Below are 18,027 nucleotides of genomic sequence, written 5' to 3'. Positions count from 1 at the left end.
AGTCTCTTGGCATCACATAGAGTTGCTAACTACCCAGCACCTAAAAATAGCCCAGGCGAATGCGTGAGTGAAGCGTCGTATTGTTGTCACTATTAATCAAGACGAAAAGTAAATGCCTCCAAGACACGGACTTCAAGCCAACCACAGCACCATGAGATCAAGCTAGTGAATGATGAATGTGAAGTCACTCACTCATACAGTATGGTTACTGTAGTACTGAGTAACTACAGATGGGGTCATGATGTGAATCAGCCAGCTGCATTCGAATGGCATTTACATTTGTAAGTAATGGAATCCACCTCGTGCTCCGATAGTTACGTAAGCCGGTTTACTAACACGGAAGAAAAACATTAAGGATATTTCACACTAAATTAAATTACATTTGTTTCGTAAACAACAGGTGTATACTAACAGTAAAAGGCTTTCTTATGGGCCCTTCCCAGTCAATGCAGAGAGAATTTTTTTGAAATAATCGAAAAATAATAACACCAGGAATAAATACACAATAAGTAACGATAACTCAGCCTGGTCTCATAGACTAGACGTAACATAGTACACGTAAATCCGGGTCACACAAATTAGTATGATAAATTATGTTCGGTATGGTTACATAAGACAGAAGAAGGTTACTTAAGGCAAAAATGAACGGAGGGTAGTTGGTCGGCGTATAACGTGAACGTCTAGCAACCCAAAGGTTGCGTGTTTGAATCTCATCACGGACAACTTAAGCATTTTATCTAATTAGCAGCTTTGCAAATAGTTACTACATTTTAGCTACTTTGCAACTACTTAGAATGTTAGCTAACCCTTTCCCTAACCTTAACCTTTTAACCTAACTCCTGACCTTTAACCCTTTAACCTAACTCCTGACCTTAACCCTAATCCTAATCCCTAGCCTAGCTAGAGTTAGTTAATTGTCAGGATAAACAGCTCTGTTGAGATTACCAAATCAAAATTCAATTAAACCTAGGACTTGCCGTAACTTGACTCTCTGCCTCACAAGTTACTTTCCTAGACTGTCTGTGTGAAGATTACCGTCTAACCTCGTTTCATGCCGTCTCAATAGTAGTAATATAAAAGCTCTTTTGATAATGGCTGTATTCATGCGAGGGCATTAGATTCCCAATCACCTCAGAGGCTTTATGTGCTCATGCAAGGAGACTCCAGCCATTCAGGCTCAATTACGCTATTGATTAAGTTGCAAATTCTCCAACGAAAGGTGAGTCAAGCTGACCCCCTGCATCCAGTGATCCGCCTGAGACACTGCTGCGTTTTTACCGGGGGGGGGGGGGGGGGGGGTATTATTTATACAGCCTCCCCCTAATGGTGTCACTTCGCTGCTCAGCATTTGCTGCCCTGCATGTAAATCAACATGTTAATCAGATCTTCATCAAATTTGTTCCTAAATCATTTATTTGGCTCGCATCCTATTTCCTTTAATGACTTGTAAATGAGGGCTGTGGGTGAGAGTCGAGCTATAGCTGGCCCGGGACACTAGAGTGAAGACGGGGCCCAGTGGACACTGATTGGCTGACGGGGCCAGCTGCAGAAGTTCTCTAGGGGAGAGAGAAAAGGAGAGGAAGAGAGAGCAGAGGAGAGCAGAGGAAGAGGGAGGAGGGGAGAGGGCGGAGGGGAGAGGAAGAGGGAGGAGAGGAGAGGAAGAGGGCGGAGGGGAGAGGAAGAGGGCGGAGGGGAGAGGGAGGAGGAAGGGAGAGGAAGAGGGATAAAGGGAAAGGAAGGAGAGGAGAGGAAGAGGGAGGAGGGGAGAGGATGAAGGAGGAGGCGAGGAGAAGAGAGGAGTGCAGATTGAGGAGGGGAAAGGAAGGGGGAGGAGGGGAGAGAGGAAGAAAGGAAAGAAGAGGGCGAGGTAATGGGAAGGAGGAGAGGAGGAGAGAGATGATGGGAGAAGGAGAAGGCAGAGAAGAGAGCAGAACAGAGCAGGGGAAAGGAGAGGGGAACGGGAGGGGAGAAAAGGGGAGGAGAGGAAGAGCAGAGGAGAAGGGATGGGTGGCGGGGAGATCAGAGGAGAAGGGATGGGTGGAGGGGAGATCAGAGGAGAAGGGATGGGTGGAGGGGAGATCAGAGGAGAAGGGATGGGTGGAGGGGAGATCAGAGGAGAAGGGATGGGTGGAGGGGAGATCAGAGGAGAAGGGATGGGTGGAGGGGAGATCAGAGGAGAAGGGATGGGTGGAGGGGAGATCAGAGGAGAAGGGATGGGAAGAGGGGAGATCAGAGGAGAAGGGATGGGTGGAGGGGAGATCAGAGGAGAAGGGATGGGTGGAGGGGAGATCAGAGGAGAAGGGATGGGTGGAGGGGAGAGCAGAGGAGAAGGGATGGGTGGCGGGGAGAGCAGAGCAGAGGAGAAGGGATGGGAAGAGGGGAGATCAGAGGAGAGAGCATCAAAACCAGCGTGTCTATCTCTCCAAATGGTAATCACGGTCCCACAGTGCTTTCTTTCCTGCCACTGAAGCGCCTGCAGTGTACTCTGTGCTCATCAGGTATGAGTATAGGAGAGATGGAATGGCAGGGGTACACAATTCATTCAGTGGGAGAGATAATGTGTGTGACACAGGGAGTGGCAGCCACGGCTTTAAAAAAGGGAATTCACAACATACACTACCGTTCAAAAGTTTGGGGTCACTTAGAAATGTCCTTGTTTTTGAAAGAAGAGCTACTTTTTTTGTCCATTAAAATAACATAAAATTGATCAGAAATACAGTGTAGACATTGTTAATGTTGTTAATGACTATTGTAGCTGGAAACAGCAGATTTATGGAATATCTACATAGGCATACAGAGGCCTATTATCAGCAACCATCACTCCTGTGTTCCAATGGCACGTTGTGTTAGCTAATCCAAGTTTAGAATTTTAAAAGGCTAATTGATCATTAGAAAACCCTTTTGCAATTATGTTAGCACAGCTGAAAACTGTTGTCCTGATTAAAGAAGCAATAAAACTGGCCTTCTTTAGACTAGTTGTGTATCTGGAGCATCAGCATTTGTGGGTTCGATTACAGGCTCAAAATGGCCAGAAACAAAGAACTTTCTTCTGAAACTTGTCAGCCTATTCTTGTTCTGCGAAATGAAGAATATTCAATGTGAGAAAAGGCCAAGAAACTGAAGATCTCATACAACGCTGTGTACTACTCCCTTTACAGAACAGAGCAAACTGGCATTAACCAGAATAGAAAGAGGAGTGGGAGGCCCCGATGCTCAACTGAGCAAGAGGACAAGTACACTAGAGTCTAGTTTGAGAAACAGACACCTCACAAGTCCTCAACTGGCAGCTTCATTAAATAGTACCCGCAAAACACCAGTCTCAACTTCAACAGTGAAGAGGCGACTCCAGGATGCTGGCCTTCTAGGCAGAGTTCCTCTGCCCAGTGTCTGTGTTCTTTTGCCCATCTTAATCTTTTCTTTATTAGTATTAAATATTTATTTTTGTACATATTTTGTTTTTTGTCCTTGATACAACCCAGTAGGTCGTTATCAATAAAACGTCACAATAAGGTGCAGAGCGTTTGATTTTCCTGCTGGGGGGCGACAAGGTTTCTCCTCGAAATGGAACAACAATAAGAAATAATAAAAGAGGAGAATATGAACATAAAGTAAACGGCTCAGTAGAATAGAATAAACATTTTAGCATCAGTATAATAATACAGGAAGGGACCATTTATGGAATTATTATTTACACGTGTATAAACGGGGGGCAGTGTATAAACTGGACATCATTGTGAGTGTTAAATCACGATTGCTGCTGACAGACAGGAACAGGCTACATTGATTGATTGACCAATCTAGCTAGCTAGCTAATGATAATGTCAATATGGCTAGTTAACAAGCTAATAACGGATAATGTCAATATGGCTAGATAATAACAGATAATGTCAATATGGCTAGATAATAACAGATAATGTCAATATGGCTAGATAATAACAAGCTAATAACAGATAATGTCAATATGGCTAGTTAACAAGCTAATAACAGATCAGGTCAATATGGCTAGCTAACAAGCTAATAACAGATCATGTCAATATGGCTAGTTAACAAGCTAATAACAGATCCGTCAATATGACTAGTTAACAAGCTAATAACATATCATGTCAATATGGCTAGTTAACAAGCTAACATCTAGGGGATAAACTAGATGGCTAGTTAACAAGCTAACTTTCAAGGGATAAACTAGATGGCTATATTATCTTGCCATCTATAGTGGTGATGACGGTAGTCCAACAAACAACTTTACCAGGACGTGCCGATGTCAGGCTTTGTCCAAAAGCCTCGTCTCCGATGAAGCAAGCTAAATGACACATGTTGTTAGCTTAGCTAGCTAACTAGCTACATGCCATATGGCTAGGCTACCCTCACGGACTGTATCTGAAATGACATGATCAGTTGATGTTCACTGATCATGAAAAGTACTTCCTGTATAACTCTGATGATAGAGCTAAACGTGGAATAATCTGAAATGTGTAGTTGTGACTCTGCTCTGGTGATGGTATTAAAACCAAATAGTTATAACATTCATTTAACAATCCCTTGAAAACAGCACGCAGTTGTCAATGGTTTTAGCGGAGCTGAGGGGGGGGTTCTTCTTGCCCCCCAGCAGCCATATCAAACGGTCTGCACCGTATTGTGACATTTTATTGATAACAACCTATTTGCCAGGAAATGCCCCATTGTGACGTTTAATTGATAACCCCCCCCAAACCCTAACACCTCCAGTAGATCCCAGAGAGAGTGAGAGAAATACAGTACAGAAACACTATTGACTTGAACCCCGCAAAAATATGACATAACCAGAGAGCACGTTGACTGATCCTCCACCTGTTTTTAATGAGGACAGTTTCTTCGATAGCAACCCACTCATCAATAACACCTGACTGACAGCCAGAGAAGACCATTGACAGGCGCCCTTTTCTGCTGAGGCAAACCCCAGCGCTGCCGCCAACCCAGGACTCCCATCATAATAAGGAAGCTATGCCGTATAACTGGACTGTCCCCCCCCCCCCAAAAAGAAACAAAATATATCTCAACTGCCTATTCTGTTTGCCTCATGGAGAAACAGACCAAGTGGAGATGATGTGTAAATAAATAAAAAGGGAGTTCCATGGCAGTGTGCATGGTCAGCAAGCCCAGCTCACCTCCAGTCTGCCTCTGCTTGCCTGCCTGCCCCCTCAACTGCTAAATAAGTTATAAACCACAGAGTCAGGTAAATTTCCTCCTGCTCCGTCGTCTGCCGAACGCCTTTAATAGCACCGAAGTACTGAATGGTCCCTTCTCAAGATATATGATGCGTTTTGCAGTCCGGTTGTATTACGGTCGCTAAAGTTATTGATGATGTTGTCAGATCAACGTGTCATCATGGCTGAGGGATTACCTGACAGTTTACTCCAAACAGGATGCTGGATTTACAACATCTGCCCTCCACTCTCAGAAACAGTCAACAGTTTGTCTCTCTTTCACAGTGCAGGCATCTTTCAGTGACTGCCTCGTTTGTCTTTTTTCAGAGTATCAGTCCATTCATCCATTTTCCCTTTCTTTTTTTCTCAGTATCAGTACTTTTGTCTCCTCAGTCCTATTCACCAATACCAATGAAACCAAAATGGCACCCCTGAATCACATTCTGTAACTATTATTATTAAACATCATACATTTCCATTAACCACAGTAACTCTCCCACAATACAATCGTCCAATGTCTTTGATAGGCCCAGAGTAAAGTGGCAGGCAGGAGGACAGTGAGATTACTTGAAGTGCAATCCCCCTCTGCAGCTGTAATATTGCTTATTCAGTTGGGCCTATCCGCCATCCTTGCCTCACCCCCCCCCCCCACACAAATGAGATTCTGCCATCTGTGCGTGGCAGTGGGGCAGCGTGGCAGAGCTTGTAAACGTCTCTCCATGTCACTGGAGGCTGGAAGTCTTATCTGGGAGAAGCAGTTTGAATGAACCACCCCTCTTCCATCAGAGCAGCTGCACAGAGCGTATCAAGGCTATTGTCTGAGGAGTTCTCTGTTATTTTTGTCCTCCTTGAAACCTGTGTTAAAAGAACTCTGATAAGGGATCAGGGAGACAGCTGTCTTCTATTCAACCATTAGAACAAGAGTCTACAAAATCGCAGAAAAACACGGCTGTGGTGACATTGTAATCTCCTTGGTTGGTGAATAACAACAATATGAGTTATGTCTGTCTGTCTTGTGTTGACAGATCATGGGGTTACACTGGCACACCAGTTGTGTGATGTAATGATCATACAGTACGTTGAGCACTAATACAAAATGTATCATATTTTAACACTTACTAGACATCCCACTACAGTATTCAACATTGCTTGAGGTTTTTACAGACTAAGAGTCACAATCTTGCCACAAAGAACCAAAACAATACTAGAATGGATGGATGGATGGGTTTTTTCTTTGTAGGGAACCAACAAATGCTGAGTGTGTGGTGTCAGTATTTCCTTTCCCTTTGTGTATTCTACCACCCTGGTCTCTCTAGCTGAGTACAGCCTGACCTGGGTATTCTACCACCCTGGTCTCTCTAGCTGAGTACAGCCTGACCTGGGTATTCTACCACCCTGGTCTCTCTAGCTGAGTACAGCCTGACCTGGGTATTCTACCACCCTGGTCTCTCTAGCTGAGTACAGCCTGACCTGGGTATTCTACCACCCTGGTCTCTCTAGCTGAGTACAGCCTGACCTGGGTATTCTACCACCCTGGTCTCTATGGCGGAGTACAGCCTGACCTGGGTATTCTACCACCCTGGTCTCTCTGGCGGAGTACAGCCTGACCTGGGTATTCTACCACCCTGGATCTCTCTAGCTGAGTACAGCCTGACCTGGGTATTCTACCACCCTGGTCTCTCTAGCTGAGTACAGCCTGACCTGGGTATTCTACCACCCTGGTCTCTATGGCGGAGTACAGCCTGACCTGGGTATTCTACCACCCTGGTCTCTCTGGCGGAGTACAGCCTGACCTGGGTATTCTACCACCCTGGTCTCTCTAGCTGAGTACAGCCTGACCTGGGTATTCTACCACCCTGGTCTCTCTAGCTGAGTACAGCCTGACCTGGGTATTCTACCACCCTGGTCTCTCTAGCTGAGTACAGCCTGACCTTGGTCTTCTACCACCCTGGTCTCTCTAGCTGAGTACATCCTGACCTGGGTATTCTACCACCCTGGTCTCTCTGGCGGAGTACAGCCTGACCTGGGTATTCTACCACACTGGTTTCTCTGGCGGAGTACAGCCTGACCTGGGTCTTCTACCACCCTGGTCTCTCTGGCGGAGTACAGCCTGACCTGGGTCTTCTACCACCCTGGTCTCTCTGGCGGAGTACAGCCTGACCTGGGTCTTCTACCACCCTGGTCTCTCTGGCGGAGTACAGCCTGACCTGGGTATTCTACCACCCTGGTCTCTCTAGCTGAGTACAGCCTGACCTGGGTATTCTACCACCCTGGTCTCTCTAGCTGAGTACAGCCTGACCTGGGTATTCTACCACCCTGGTCTCTCTAGCTGAGTACAGCCTGACCTGGGTCTTCTACCACCCTAATCTCTCTGGCGGAGTACAGCCTGACCTGGGTATTCTACCACCCTGGTCTCTCTAGCTGAGTACAGCCTGACCTGGGTATTCTACCACCCTGGTCTCTCTAGCTGAGTACAGCCTGACCTGGGTATTCTACCACCCTGGTCTCTCTAGCTGAGTACAGCCTGACCTGGGTATTCTACCACCCTGGTCTCTCTGGCGGAGTACAGCCTGACCTGGGTATTCTACCACCCTGGTCTCTCTGGCGGAGTACAGCCTGACCTGGGTATTCTACCACCCTGGTCTCTCTAGCTGAGTACAGCCTGACCTGGGTCTTCTACCACCCTAATCTCTCTGGCGGAGTACAGCCTGACCTGGGTATTCTACCACCCTGGTCTCTCTAGCTGAGTACAGCCTGACCTGGGTATTCTACCACCCTGGTCTCTCTAGCTGAGTACAGCCTGACCTGGGTATTCTACCACCCTGGTCTCTCTAGCTGAGTACAGCCTGACCTGGGTATTCTACCACCCTGGTCTCTCTGGCGGAGTACAGCCTGACCTGGGTATTCTACCACCCTGGTCTCTCTGGCGGAGTACAGCCTGACCTGGGTATTCTACCACCCTGGTCTCTCTAGCTGAGTACAGCCTGACCTGGGTATTCTACCACCCTGGTCTCTCTAGCTGAGTACAGCCTGACCTGGGTATTCTACCACCCTGGTCTCTCTGGCGGAGTACAGCCTGACCTGGGTATTCTACCACCCTGGTCTCTCTGGCGGAGTACAGCCTGACCTGGGTATTCTACCACCCTGGATTCTCTGGCGGAGTACAGCCTGACCTGGGTCTTCTACCACCCTGGTCTCTCTAGCTGAGTACAGCCTGACCTGGGTATTCTACCACCCTGGTCTCTCTAGCTGAGTACAGCCTGACCTGGGTATTCTACCACCCTGGTCTCTATGGCGGAGTACAGCCTGACCTGGGTATTCTACCACCCTGGTCTCTCTGGCGGAGTACAGCCTGACCTGGGTATTCTACCACCCTGGTCTCTCTAGCTGAGTACAGCCTGACCTGGGTATTCTACCACCCTGGTCTCTCTAGCTGAGTACAGCCTGACCTGGGTATTCTACCACCCTGGTCTCTCTAGCTGAGTACAGCCTGACCTTGGTCTTCTACCACCCTGGTCTCTCTAGCTGAGTACATCCTGACCTGGGTATTCTACCACCCTGGTCTCTCTGGCGGAGTACAGCCTGACCTGGGTATTCTACCACACTGGTTTCTCTGGCGGAGTACAGCCTGACCTGGGTCTTCTACCACCCTGGTCTCTCTGGCGGAGTACAGCCTGACCTGGGTCTTCTACCACCCTGGTCTCTCTGGCGGAGTACAGCCTGACCTGGGTCTTCTACCACCCTGGTCTCTCTGGCGGAGTACAGCCTGACCTGGGTATTCTACCACCCTGGTCTCTCTAGCTGAGTACAGCCTGACCTGGGTATTCTACCACCCTGGTCTCTCTAGCTGAGTACAGCCTGACCTGGGTATTCTACCACCCTGGTCTCTCTGGCGGAGTACAGCCTGACCTGGGTATTCTACCACCCTGGTCTCTCTAGCTGAGTACAGCCTGACCTGGGTATTCTACCACCCTGGTCTCTCTAGCTGAGTACAGCCTGACCTGGGTATTCTACCACCCTGGTCTCTCTGGCGGAGTACAGCCTGACCTGGGTATTCTACCACCCTGGTCTCTCTGGCGGAGTACAGCCTGACCTGGGTATTCTACCACCCTGGTCTCTCTAGCTGAGTACAGCCTGACCTGGGTCTTCTACCACCCTAATCTCTCTGGCGGAGTACAGCCTGACCTGGGTATTCTACCACCCTGGTCTCTCTAGCTGAGTACAGCCTGACCTGGGTATTCTACCACCCTGGTCTCTCTAGCTGAGTACAGCCTGACCTGGGTATTCTACCACCCTGGTCTCTCTGGCGGAGTACAGCCTGACCTGGGTATTCTACCACCCTGGTCTCTCTGGCGGAGTACAGCCTGACCTGGGTATTCTACCACCCTGGTCTCTCTGGCGGAGTACAGCCTGACCTGGGTATTCTACCACCCTGGTCTCTCTAGCTGAGTACAGCCTGACCTGGGTATTCTACCACCCTGGTCTCTCTAGCTGAGTACAGCCTGACCTGGGTATTCTACCACCCTGGTCTCTCTGGCGGAGTACAGCCTGACCTGGGTATTCTACCACCCTGGTCTCTCTGGCGGAGTACAGCCTGACCTGGGTATTCTACCACCCTGGTCTCTCTAGCTGCGTACAGCCTGACCTGGGTATTCTACCACCCTGGTCTCTCTAGCTGAGTACAGCCTGACCTGGGTATTCTACCACCCTGGTCTCTCTAGCTGAGTACAGCCTGAGCTTGGTCTTCTACCACCCTGGTCTCTCTAGCTGAGTACATCCTGACCTGGGTATTCTACCACCCTGGTCTCTCTAGCGGAATAAAGTCTGACCTGGGTATTCTACCACCCTGGTCTATCTAGCGGAGTACAGCCTGACCTGGGTCTTCTACCACCCTGGTCTCTCTAGCTGAGTACAGCCTGACCTGGGTCTTCTACCACCCTGGTCTCTCTAGCTGAGTACAGCCTGACCTGGGTATTCTACCACCCTGGTCTCTCTGGCGGAGTACAGCCTGACCTGGGTATTCTACCACCCTGGTCTCTCTGGCGGAGTACAGCCTGAACCGGGTCTTCTACCACCCTGGCCTGAGCTGCCTCTAGTCCTTCTCTCAACAGACTGATCTCCTGCCTTGGTAAAACATCTGACTCCCCTTAACTAACCACCGCTCCTTGCACACACACGCGCACACGCACACACACACACACACACACTCTCTCTCTCTCTCCCTTCCCAATGCAAATGTGGAGCTTTCAGTTATCCGACTTAGTGTGCTGTCAGAGCCCAAGACTGACTCCACTGACATAAATGGATCCCCTCTCAAAACCTGCAGCTTATATCCGTCCCGAGGTGCCAGTAGATTTCTGCACACAGACGATCCGCTTTGGAGAGGGCGTGACTGTGAAATAAGATGCTACAGCTACAGCAGCAGTGGCCCCGGCAAGTTACAGGTTCATCTGAGCCTCACGTGGAATGAAAATTACTTTTTGGGGTCAGGTACCCACAATTCTGTTAGCTGGCAGTCTAGAAACGTTGTTTGATGACAGACATTTGTGACAGAAAGATGATTAATGCGCATGAAGCCAAATGAACTTCAGATCGTACTAATGACCGTACAAACATATTAATATAAACCATTAATGTAGCGAGCCATAATAGATCCCATATGGTCCAGCCCCATTAGAATAGGACTCACAGCTTCTTCTAGATGGAGTCTGAGTGGGTGCTTGTCCGAGGCAAGAGAAGGGGTGGGTGGGTTATAAAGTAGATGGTTTGATCTTCTCTGTCGAATAAGTCTTTCTCGTCCATTTGAGGAGGTAAAGTAGCATCACAAACATCCAAGAGTATATTATAGGAGCCTGGGTAAAAAACATCATTACATAGGAATCAATAAAAGAGCGCGCTGGTCGACACATTGTCTTTTCCTTTTTCCTCGCAAAAAAGATCACTACTGGGAACACTACCGGGAACACTACCGGGAACACTACAGGGAACACTACAGGGAACACTAGTGGGAACACTAGTGGGAACACTACAGGGAACACTACCGGGAGCACTACCGGGAGCACTACCGGGAGCACTACTGGGAACACTACTGGGAACACTACTGGGAGCACTACTGGGAGCACTACTGGGAACACTACAGGGAGCACTACTGGGAGCACTACTGGGAACACTACTGGGAGCACTACTGGGAACACTACTGGGAGCACTACTGGGAACACTACAGGGAGCACTACTGGGAGCACTACTGGGAACACTACTGGGAGCACTACAGGGAACACTACAGGGAGCACTACTGGGAACACTACAGGGAACACTACAGGGAGCACTACTGGGAACACTACAGGGAACCCTACCGGGAGCACTACCGGGAGCACTACCGGGAGCACTACCGGGAGCACTACCGGGAGCATTACTGGGAACACTACTGGGAACACTACAGGGAACACTACTGGGAACACTACTGGGAACACTACAGGGAGCACTACAGGGAGCACTAGTGGGAACACTACAGGGAGCATTACTGGGAGCACTATTGGGAGCACTACAGAGGGCACTACTGGGAGCACTACTGGGAGCATTACTGGGAACACTATTGGGAACACTACAGGGAGCACTACTGGGAACACTACAGGGAACACTACTGGGAGCACTACAGGGAGCACTACAGGGGGCACTACTGGGAGCACTAGTGGGAACACTACAGGGAGCACTACTGGGAACACTACTGGGAACACTACTGGGAGCACTACAGGGAACACTACTGGGAACACTACAGGGAGCACTATTGGGAACACTACAGGGAGCACTACTGGGAGCACTACTGGGAGCACTATTGGGAGCACTACTGGGAACACTACAGGGAGCACTATTGGGAACACTACTGGGAGCACTACTGGGAACACTACAGGGAGCACTATTGGGAGCACTACTGGGAACACTACAGGGAGCACTACAGGGAACACTACAGGGAGCACTACTGGGAGCACTACAGGGAGCACTGCAGGGAGCACTACTGGGAGCACTACTGGGAACACTACAGGGAGCACTACAGGGAGCACTACAGGGAACACTACTGGGAACACTACTGGGAACACTACAGGGAGCACTACAGGGAACACTACAGGGAGCACTACTGGGAGCACTACAGGGAGCACTAGTGGGAACACTACTGGGAGCACTATTGGGAGCACTACTGGGAGCACTACAGGGAGCACTACAGGGAGCACTATTGGGAGCACTACTGGGAACACTACAGGGAGCACTAGTGGGAACACTACAGGGAGCATTACTGGGAGCACTATTGGGAGCACTACAGGGAGCACTACAGGGAGCACTACAGGGAGCACTATTGGGAGCACTACAGGGAGCACTATTGGGAGCACTACTGGGAGCACTACAGGGAGCACTACAGGGAGCACTATTGGGAGCACTACAGGGAGCACTACTGGGAACACTACAGGGAGCACTAGTGGGAACACTACTGGGAACACTACTGGGAGCACCAAACAGTAAGCCTGTGTTTCTTTTCTTTCATTTTCCTCATTGTCCCCCGAGGGTCGAGGGTCGTTATATCCCTGTACTAGATAGTCCTTCACTGATAACACACACAGCCCAGCGGCAAGGCTATTAGTGGGGAATCAAACACACACTGGTGATATTTGGTCTGAATACACCAGTTTACAAGCATTCTTCACACATTCAATTAAACAATACATATCTGATATGAACTTATAGAATGGATACTACCTTGGGTAATTTATTAAGGCCTGAATTCTAACTTGAGATATGTGTGAGTGTTTGTGCAAATCTTCCATTGACCTCAATGTGTGAATGATGTGAAAGTTTGGCCCTTGGATCATCCTAGCTAGGCTTTTCCTTAGGCTACCTAAGGAATATTTTGGTAATATTTTGGGAGCTTATTCGGTATAAATGGCAATAATTGAGGGCTTATCGGAGATCAACCTATTACCCTATACCTCCAGGGCCTTACCTCGGACCACGATGGTGGTAGACTTCTTAGCCGGGTTGCCCACGTTGTTGCTGGCCACACAGCTGTAAACGCCTGCTTCCTCTATGGAGATGGCGGGCAACGTGAGGGTCCCTCCGTTAAGGACGCTCTTCTTGGGCAGCTCGTCCGCGCTGTGCACCCAGGTGAGTGTGGGTGTGGGATCACCCCCGGAGGTCACACACACCAGGGTCACGGTCTGCCCGGGGTTCACCACGATGGGGTCCTCCACCAGCAGCTTAATGGTGGGGGATGCTGAAAACACAAAATTAAAATAGAATGCATTATATTTGTATTTGTATTTATTAGGGATCCTCGTTAGCTGTTGCCAAGGCAGCAGCTACTCTTCCTGGGGTCCAAACACATTAAGGCACTTACATTACATATAAAACAAAAGATAAAACAGTACATCATATAACATTATTACACCACTACATATCTACAATACAACATGTATAATACCACCATAAAACAATATTATAATGTACGTGTGTGTAGAGTGTGTGTGCTTGTGTACGTATGCGTGTGTCTGTACCTGTATGTGTGTCTCTTCATGGTCCTTGCTGTTCCATAAGGTGTATTTGTACCAGTTTTTTTTTATCAGAATTTTTACATTTTTATGTCTGTGTCAATGTTAATAAGTGATCTCGGGAAAAAAGCGGAATTAAAATCACCAGCCAGCAACTCAATTAGGTTCTTTAGACGAGAGGTATGAAAAGTGAAACTAGAATTAGTGGCGGAAGCATGGAGGTAGCTCCACCCTCTCTCTCTTTGCGTGTTTCGGCCAAGTCTATGGGCCAAATGTCCCCTCCCCTTCGAAATTCAAATGCACACAACTGTGAAATCTGTACAAATAATCAGGGACGATAAATCAGCGGAACAATTGTTCCTCGTTATTTGGCACATCCCACATTACAATACCATTTACTGTATGTTACGTACCTCTGTCCCTGAGAAATGTGTCAATAGTCAACAAACAAGTCAATAGGTACTGTAACTGCTGTAAACGGCATAGTATTTACCTCTTAATGATGCTCTGAAATGGTACCTTTGTCACAACGTCCAATCTGATAGAAAGTCAATCATATGATTTTTCTGTTTCCTGAAAACCAATATCCTAGTTGACATTTGGTTCTATAGTGTAGCTATATAGTTGGTATTAGGGTGTAAGCTCATAACCCAGCAAACACATAATGTTCTGAGAACCATATGTTTCTCAGAGCTTGGTGTGAGCATGGTTGTCTTATGGTTATTTTGCATATAACCTTCCCACAGGGATCTGGGAATGGTGCAGGGTAGTTGCTTGGCTTTGGATATTGTTCCGTAACGTATAACGTATCACAGGTTTCCTCATGTTCACAGAATGTTCAGAGAACCTTAAGAAACATTGATCTTTTGTGGGAATTTCAGTACTTCAGCATAACGTTTCCTACAAGTTTCCTCGTGGTTCTATTTAAAGTAATGTTCTCAGAACATTCAGAGAACTTTCTTCTGTTGCAATTTAAAAAAAAACTTTAGTAACATTCAAAGAATGTTCTAAGAATGTTCATTCCGTTCTCAGCGTCAACAAAACTCTCTATCCTACATCTTGTTAAGTGTGTTCAGGTGTGTTCAATGAGTGCTAGTTTCCTTTAAAATGGGGTCTGTTTGAATAGACTACAATGAACAGCTTTGTATGAATAAAAAAAAAAAAGGATTGTTAGCTCCATCCTTGTGGCGCAGTGGACTAATTCCACGGATAGAGAACAGAAGATCATATGTTTACAATCTCACTGATGCTGTGTCACAATAAAATGCCTAAGAAATATATTTCCATGTGTCCCATCTGTGCTTGGAGTTCAAAAGAGTTCAACTAAGCTAGCAGTGTTATTAAAAGTCTTATTGAATCATTCAGTGAACATTTTTAAGGAAGTATTTCAAAAACCTCCAAAAAGCCTTTACATTTCATTTAAAACATTCACAACATTTAGAGAATGTTCTCAGAATTTCCGTTCTCAGAATGTAAATAAAACCTCCTAGGAAAACTTTCAGGGAACCATAGTAAAACGTTCTCAGAACCTTTTCTGTTACATTGTCAGAATGTTTAAAAAAACATTATGGCTTCGTTCCCAGAACTAATGGAAAACCAAAAACGTACGTTCCCATAACTTCCAAGGAACCAAATGTGCTAGCTGGGATATCCATAGGCACATGGCTTCTCCATTCCTAGTAGTGGGATACATGTCTATAAAAGCATGGCATAAGCTAGCCTGTTGACGCACACTGTAAGTTCAATCAATGTGGTTTGCGGGGGAAAGGGACAGAGCAGGAAACATGCAGGGCGGTGTATTGGGACCTTTATCATTATTGGTCTTATGTGTGGCTGAAGCATCACAGAGAAAAATGCAGATCGCAGAAGGGCCAAAGGTCATCATTGGGGAACAACAACAGGCATCGAGGGAGCCCCAGAGCAGCGCTAGGGGGCCACTGGGTATTTACTTAGGAATATGGAATATACAGTGCATTCTGAAAGAATTCAGACCCCTTGAATGTTTTGTTGTTGCATAAGACCCTTATTCTAAAATAAGGCTGGGGTCTTTGACAATTTTTAGGGCCTTCCTTAAACTGGAGTGGGTCTAGGGTTTCTGCGATAATGGTGTTAATGTGAGCCATGACCAGCCTTTCAAAGCACTTCATGGCTACGGATGTGAGTGCTACGGGTAGGTAGTCATTTAGGCAGGTTACCTTAGTATTCTTGGGCACAAGGACTATGGTGGTCTGCTTGAAACATGTTGGTATTACAGACTCAATCAGGGACATGTTGAAAATGTCAGTGAAGACACCTGCCAGTTGGGACAGCGCATGCCCGGAGCTCACGTCCTGGTAATCCTTCTGGCCCAGCGGCCTTGTGAATGTTGACCTGTTTAAAGTTGTCCGGAACAGCTGATGATCTCATGCATGCCTCGGTGTTGCTTGCCTCGAAGCGAGCATAGAAGTGATTTAGGTCGTCTGGTAGGCTTGTGTCACTGGGCAGCTCGCAGCTGTGCTTCCCTTTGTAGTCTAGTAGTTTGCAGGTCCTGCCACATCTGACGAGCGTCAGAGCCGGTGTAGTACGGATCAATCTTAGTCCTGTGTTGGCGCTTTGCCTGTTTGATGGTTCGTCAGAGGGCATAGCAGGATTTCTTATTAGCTTCCGGGTTAGAGTCCCGCACCTTGAAAGCGGCAGCTCTACCCTTTAGCTCAGTGCGAATGTTGCCTGGAATCCATGGCTTCTGTTTGGGGTATCCTCTAGGAAGAGTCTTGGTGGTTCCAAACTTCTTCCATTTAAGAATAATGGAGGCCACTGTGTTATTGGGGACTGTCAATGCAGCAGACATATCTGAGGTACCCTTCCTCAGATATGTGCCTCGATATAATCCTGTCTCGGAGCTCTACTTACAATTCCTTCGACCTCATGGCTTGGTTTTTGCTCTGGCAACTGTGGGACCTTATAGAGACAAGTGTGTGCCTTTCCAAATTATGTTGAATCAATTTAATTTACCACAGTCAAGGATGATCAATGAAAACAGGATGCACCTGAGCTCAATTTCGATTCGCATAGCAAAGGGTCTGAATACTTATGTAAATAAGGTATTTCTGTTTATTTTATTTTTAATAACATTTGCAAAAATGTCTCAAAACTTGTTTTTGCTTTGTGATTATGGGGTATTGTGTGTAGATTGATGAGGGGGAAAAAACGATTTAATCAATTTTAGAATAAAGCTGTAACGTAACAAAATGTGGACAAAGTCAAGGGGTCTGAATACTTTCCAAATGCACTGTATATCCCCGGAACATGAATGGCGGTGTCTCCTAGGGGAACTTGGAGAGCAATCAGGAGTTAATGTAGAGACATCTGGCCAATGGAGATGACAACTGCTACTACGCAACCAAATCTAAATATCAGCTAAATCTTCCCACCTCAGGAGAAGGTAAGGAAGGATGGGGCCTAATCAAGTGGCCCCGAACCTCTTAAAAGTCACAAATTGTGTTTCTAGTGTCAAGTAGCTGCAGTCCCTTTTAAATTACAGTCACTTAATTTGGTTGTACATTGAGACACCTGTCTCTTTGCAGCAGATTTACTTGCTGTAATGGAGAGGTTTTGGATAAAGCCGGGATGAATTGACTATAATTAAGAGAGACAACGGGTGCTTATCGCTATTCATGGCGGAATCTGTGGATCCTTGAAGTTTGAGTGCTAAACAATTCGAAGCAGGGTTCTCAGCCGCCCCAAAGCTTTACCTGTTTTGTTGGAGAGTTTGAAGAGGACATTCTTGTTGGCGATACCACACACATTCCGGACCGAGGCGATGCAGCTGTAGTTGGCGTAATCCTGAGGTCGAAGGTTCTTCAGCTTTAGAATCTTGGTCTCCCCCTGCAACTCAGAAAGAAACACAGTGTGGCACCGCCTTGTGCTGCACCGCCTTGCCCAGGCCTCTCGCTCTTAATGTGTCTTACAAAAGGGTAAGATAGCAGTGGTATTGACCTCGTCTCTTCATCTCACACACATCAAAGAGCTTCCTTGGCAGCGTTTCAACAATGGGCTCATTCCCCGTCTTCAAACGAGGAGTATTATCTTTATACCAAGCTTTCCAATTCATTAAGTTCATTAGCTGTCTATTTGGATGTGCTTGAAACGGTGCGCTTGGAACAAATGTCATGATGCATACATGTGCTATTAATACACACATCAATTATTTTAACAACAACATCTGTTTTGTCTGCCCTCGTGTATACCTCCATCTTTGTGGCACTGGCAACATACTTCCAATGTTCTACTTATCTTACTTATGTTCTTAATTAAAGGCATGCTCCGGTACT

The 18,027-nt window shown here is 47.1% G+C and overlaps 1 protein-coding gene across 1 annotated transcript in view; it reads right to left on the bottom strand.

Annotated features, from left to right (window-relative positions):
- LOC139553914 (MAM domain-containing glycosylphosphatidylinositol anchor protein 2-like) overlaps window positions 1–18,027 on the bottom strand; it is a 196,083-nt gene that overhangs the window by 92,474 nt on the left and 85,582 nt on the right. Inside the window, exons 5-6 of the mRNA XM_071366690.1 lie at window positions 17,449–17,581; window positions 13,174–13,443 (exon numbers count right to left, since the gene is read on the bottom strand). Of these exons, the coding sequence (XP_071222791.1) occupies window positions 13,174–13,443; window positions 17,449–17,581 (403 nt within the window). The remainder of the gene's footprint in view (window positions 1–13,173; window positions 13,444–17,448; window positions 17,582–18,027) is intronic.

The sequence above is a fragment of the Salvelinus alpinus genome, chromosome 25 (genome assembly GCF_045679555.1).
Source record: "Salvelinus alpinus chromosome 25, SLU_Salpinus.1, whole genome shotgun sequence".
NCBI classification, from domain to species: domain Eukaryota; kingdom Metazoa; phylum Chordata; class Actinopteri; order Salmoniformes; family Salmonidae; genus Salvelinus; species Salvelinus alpinus.
This window is presented reverse-complemented; position numbering and strand designations above follow the sequence as displayed.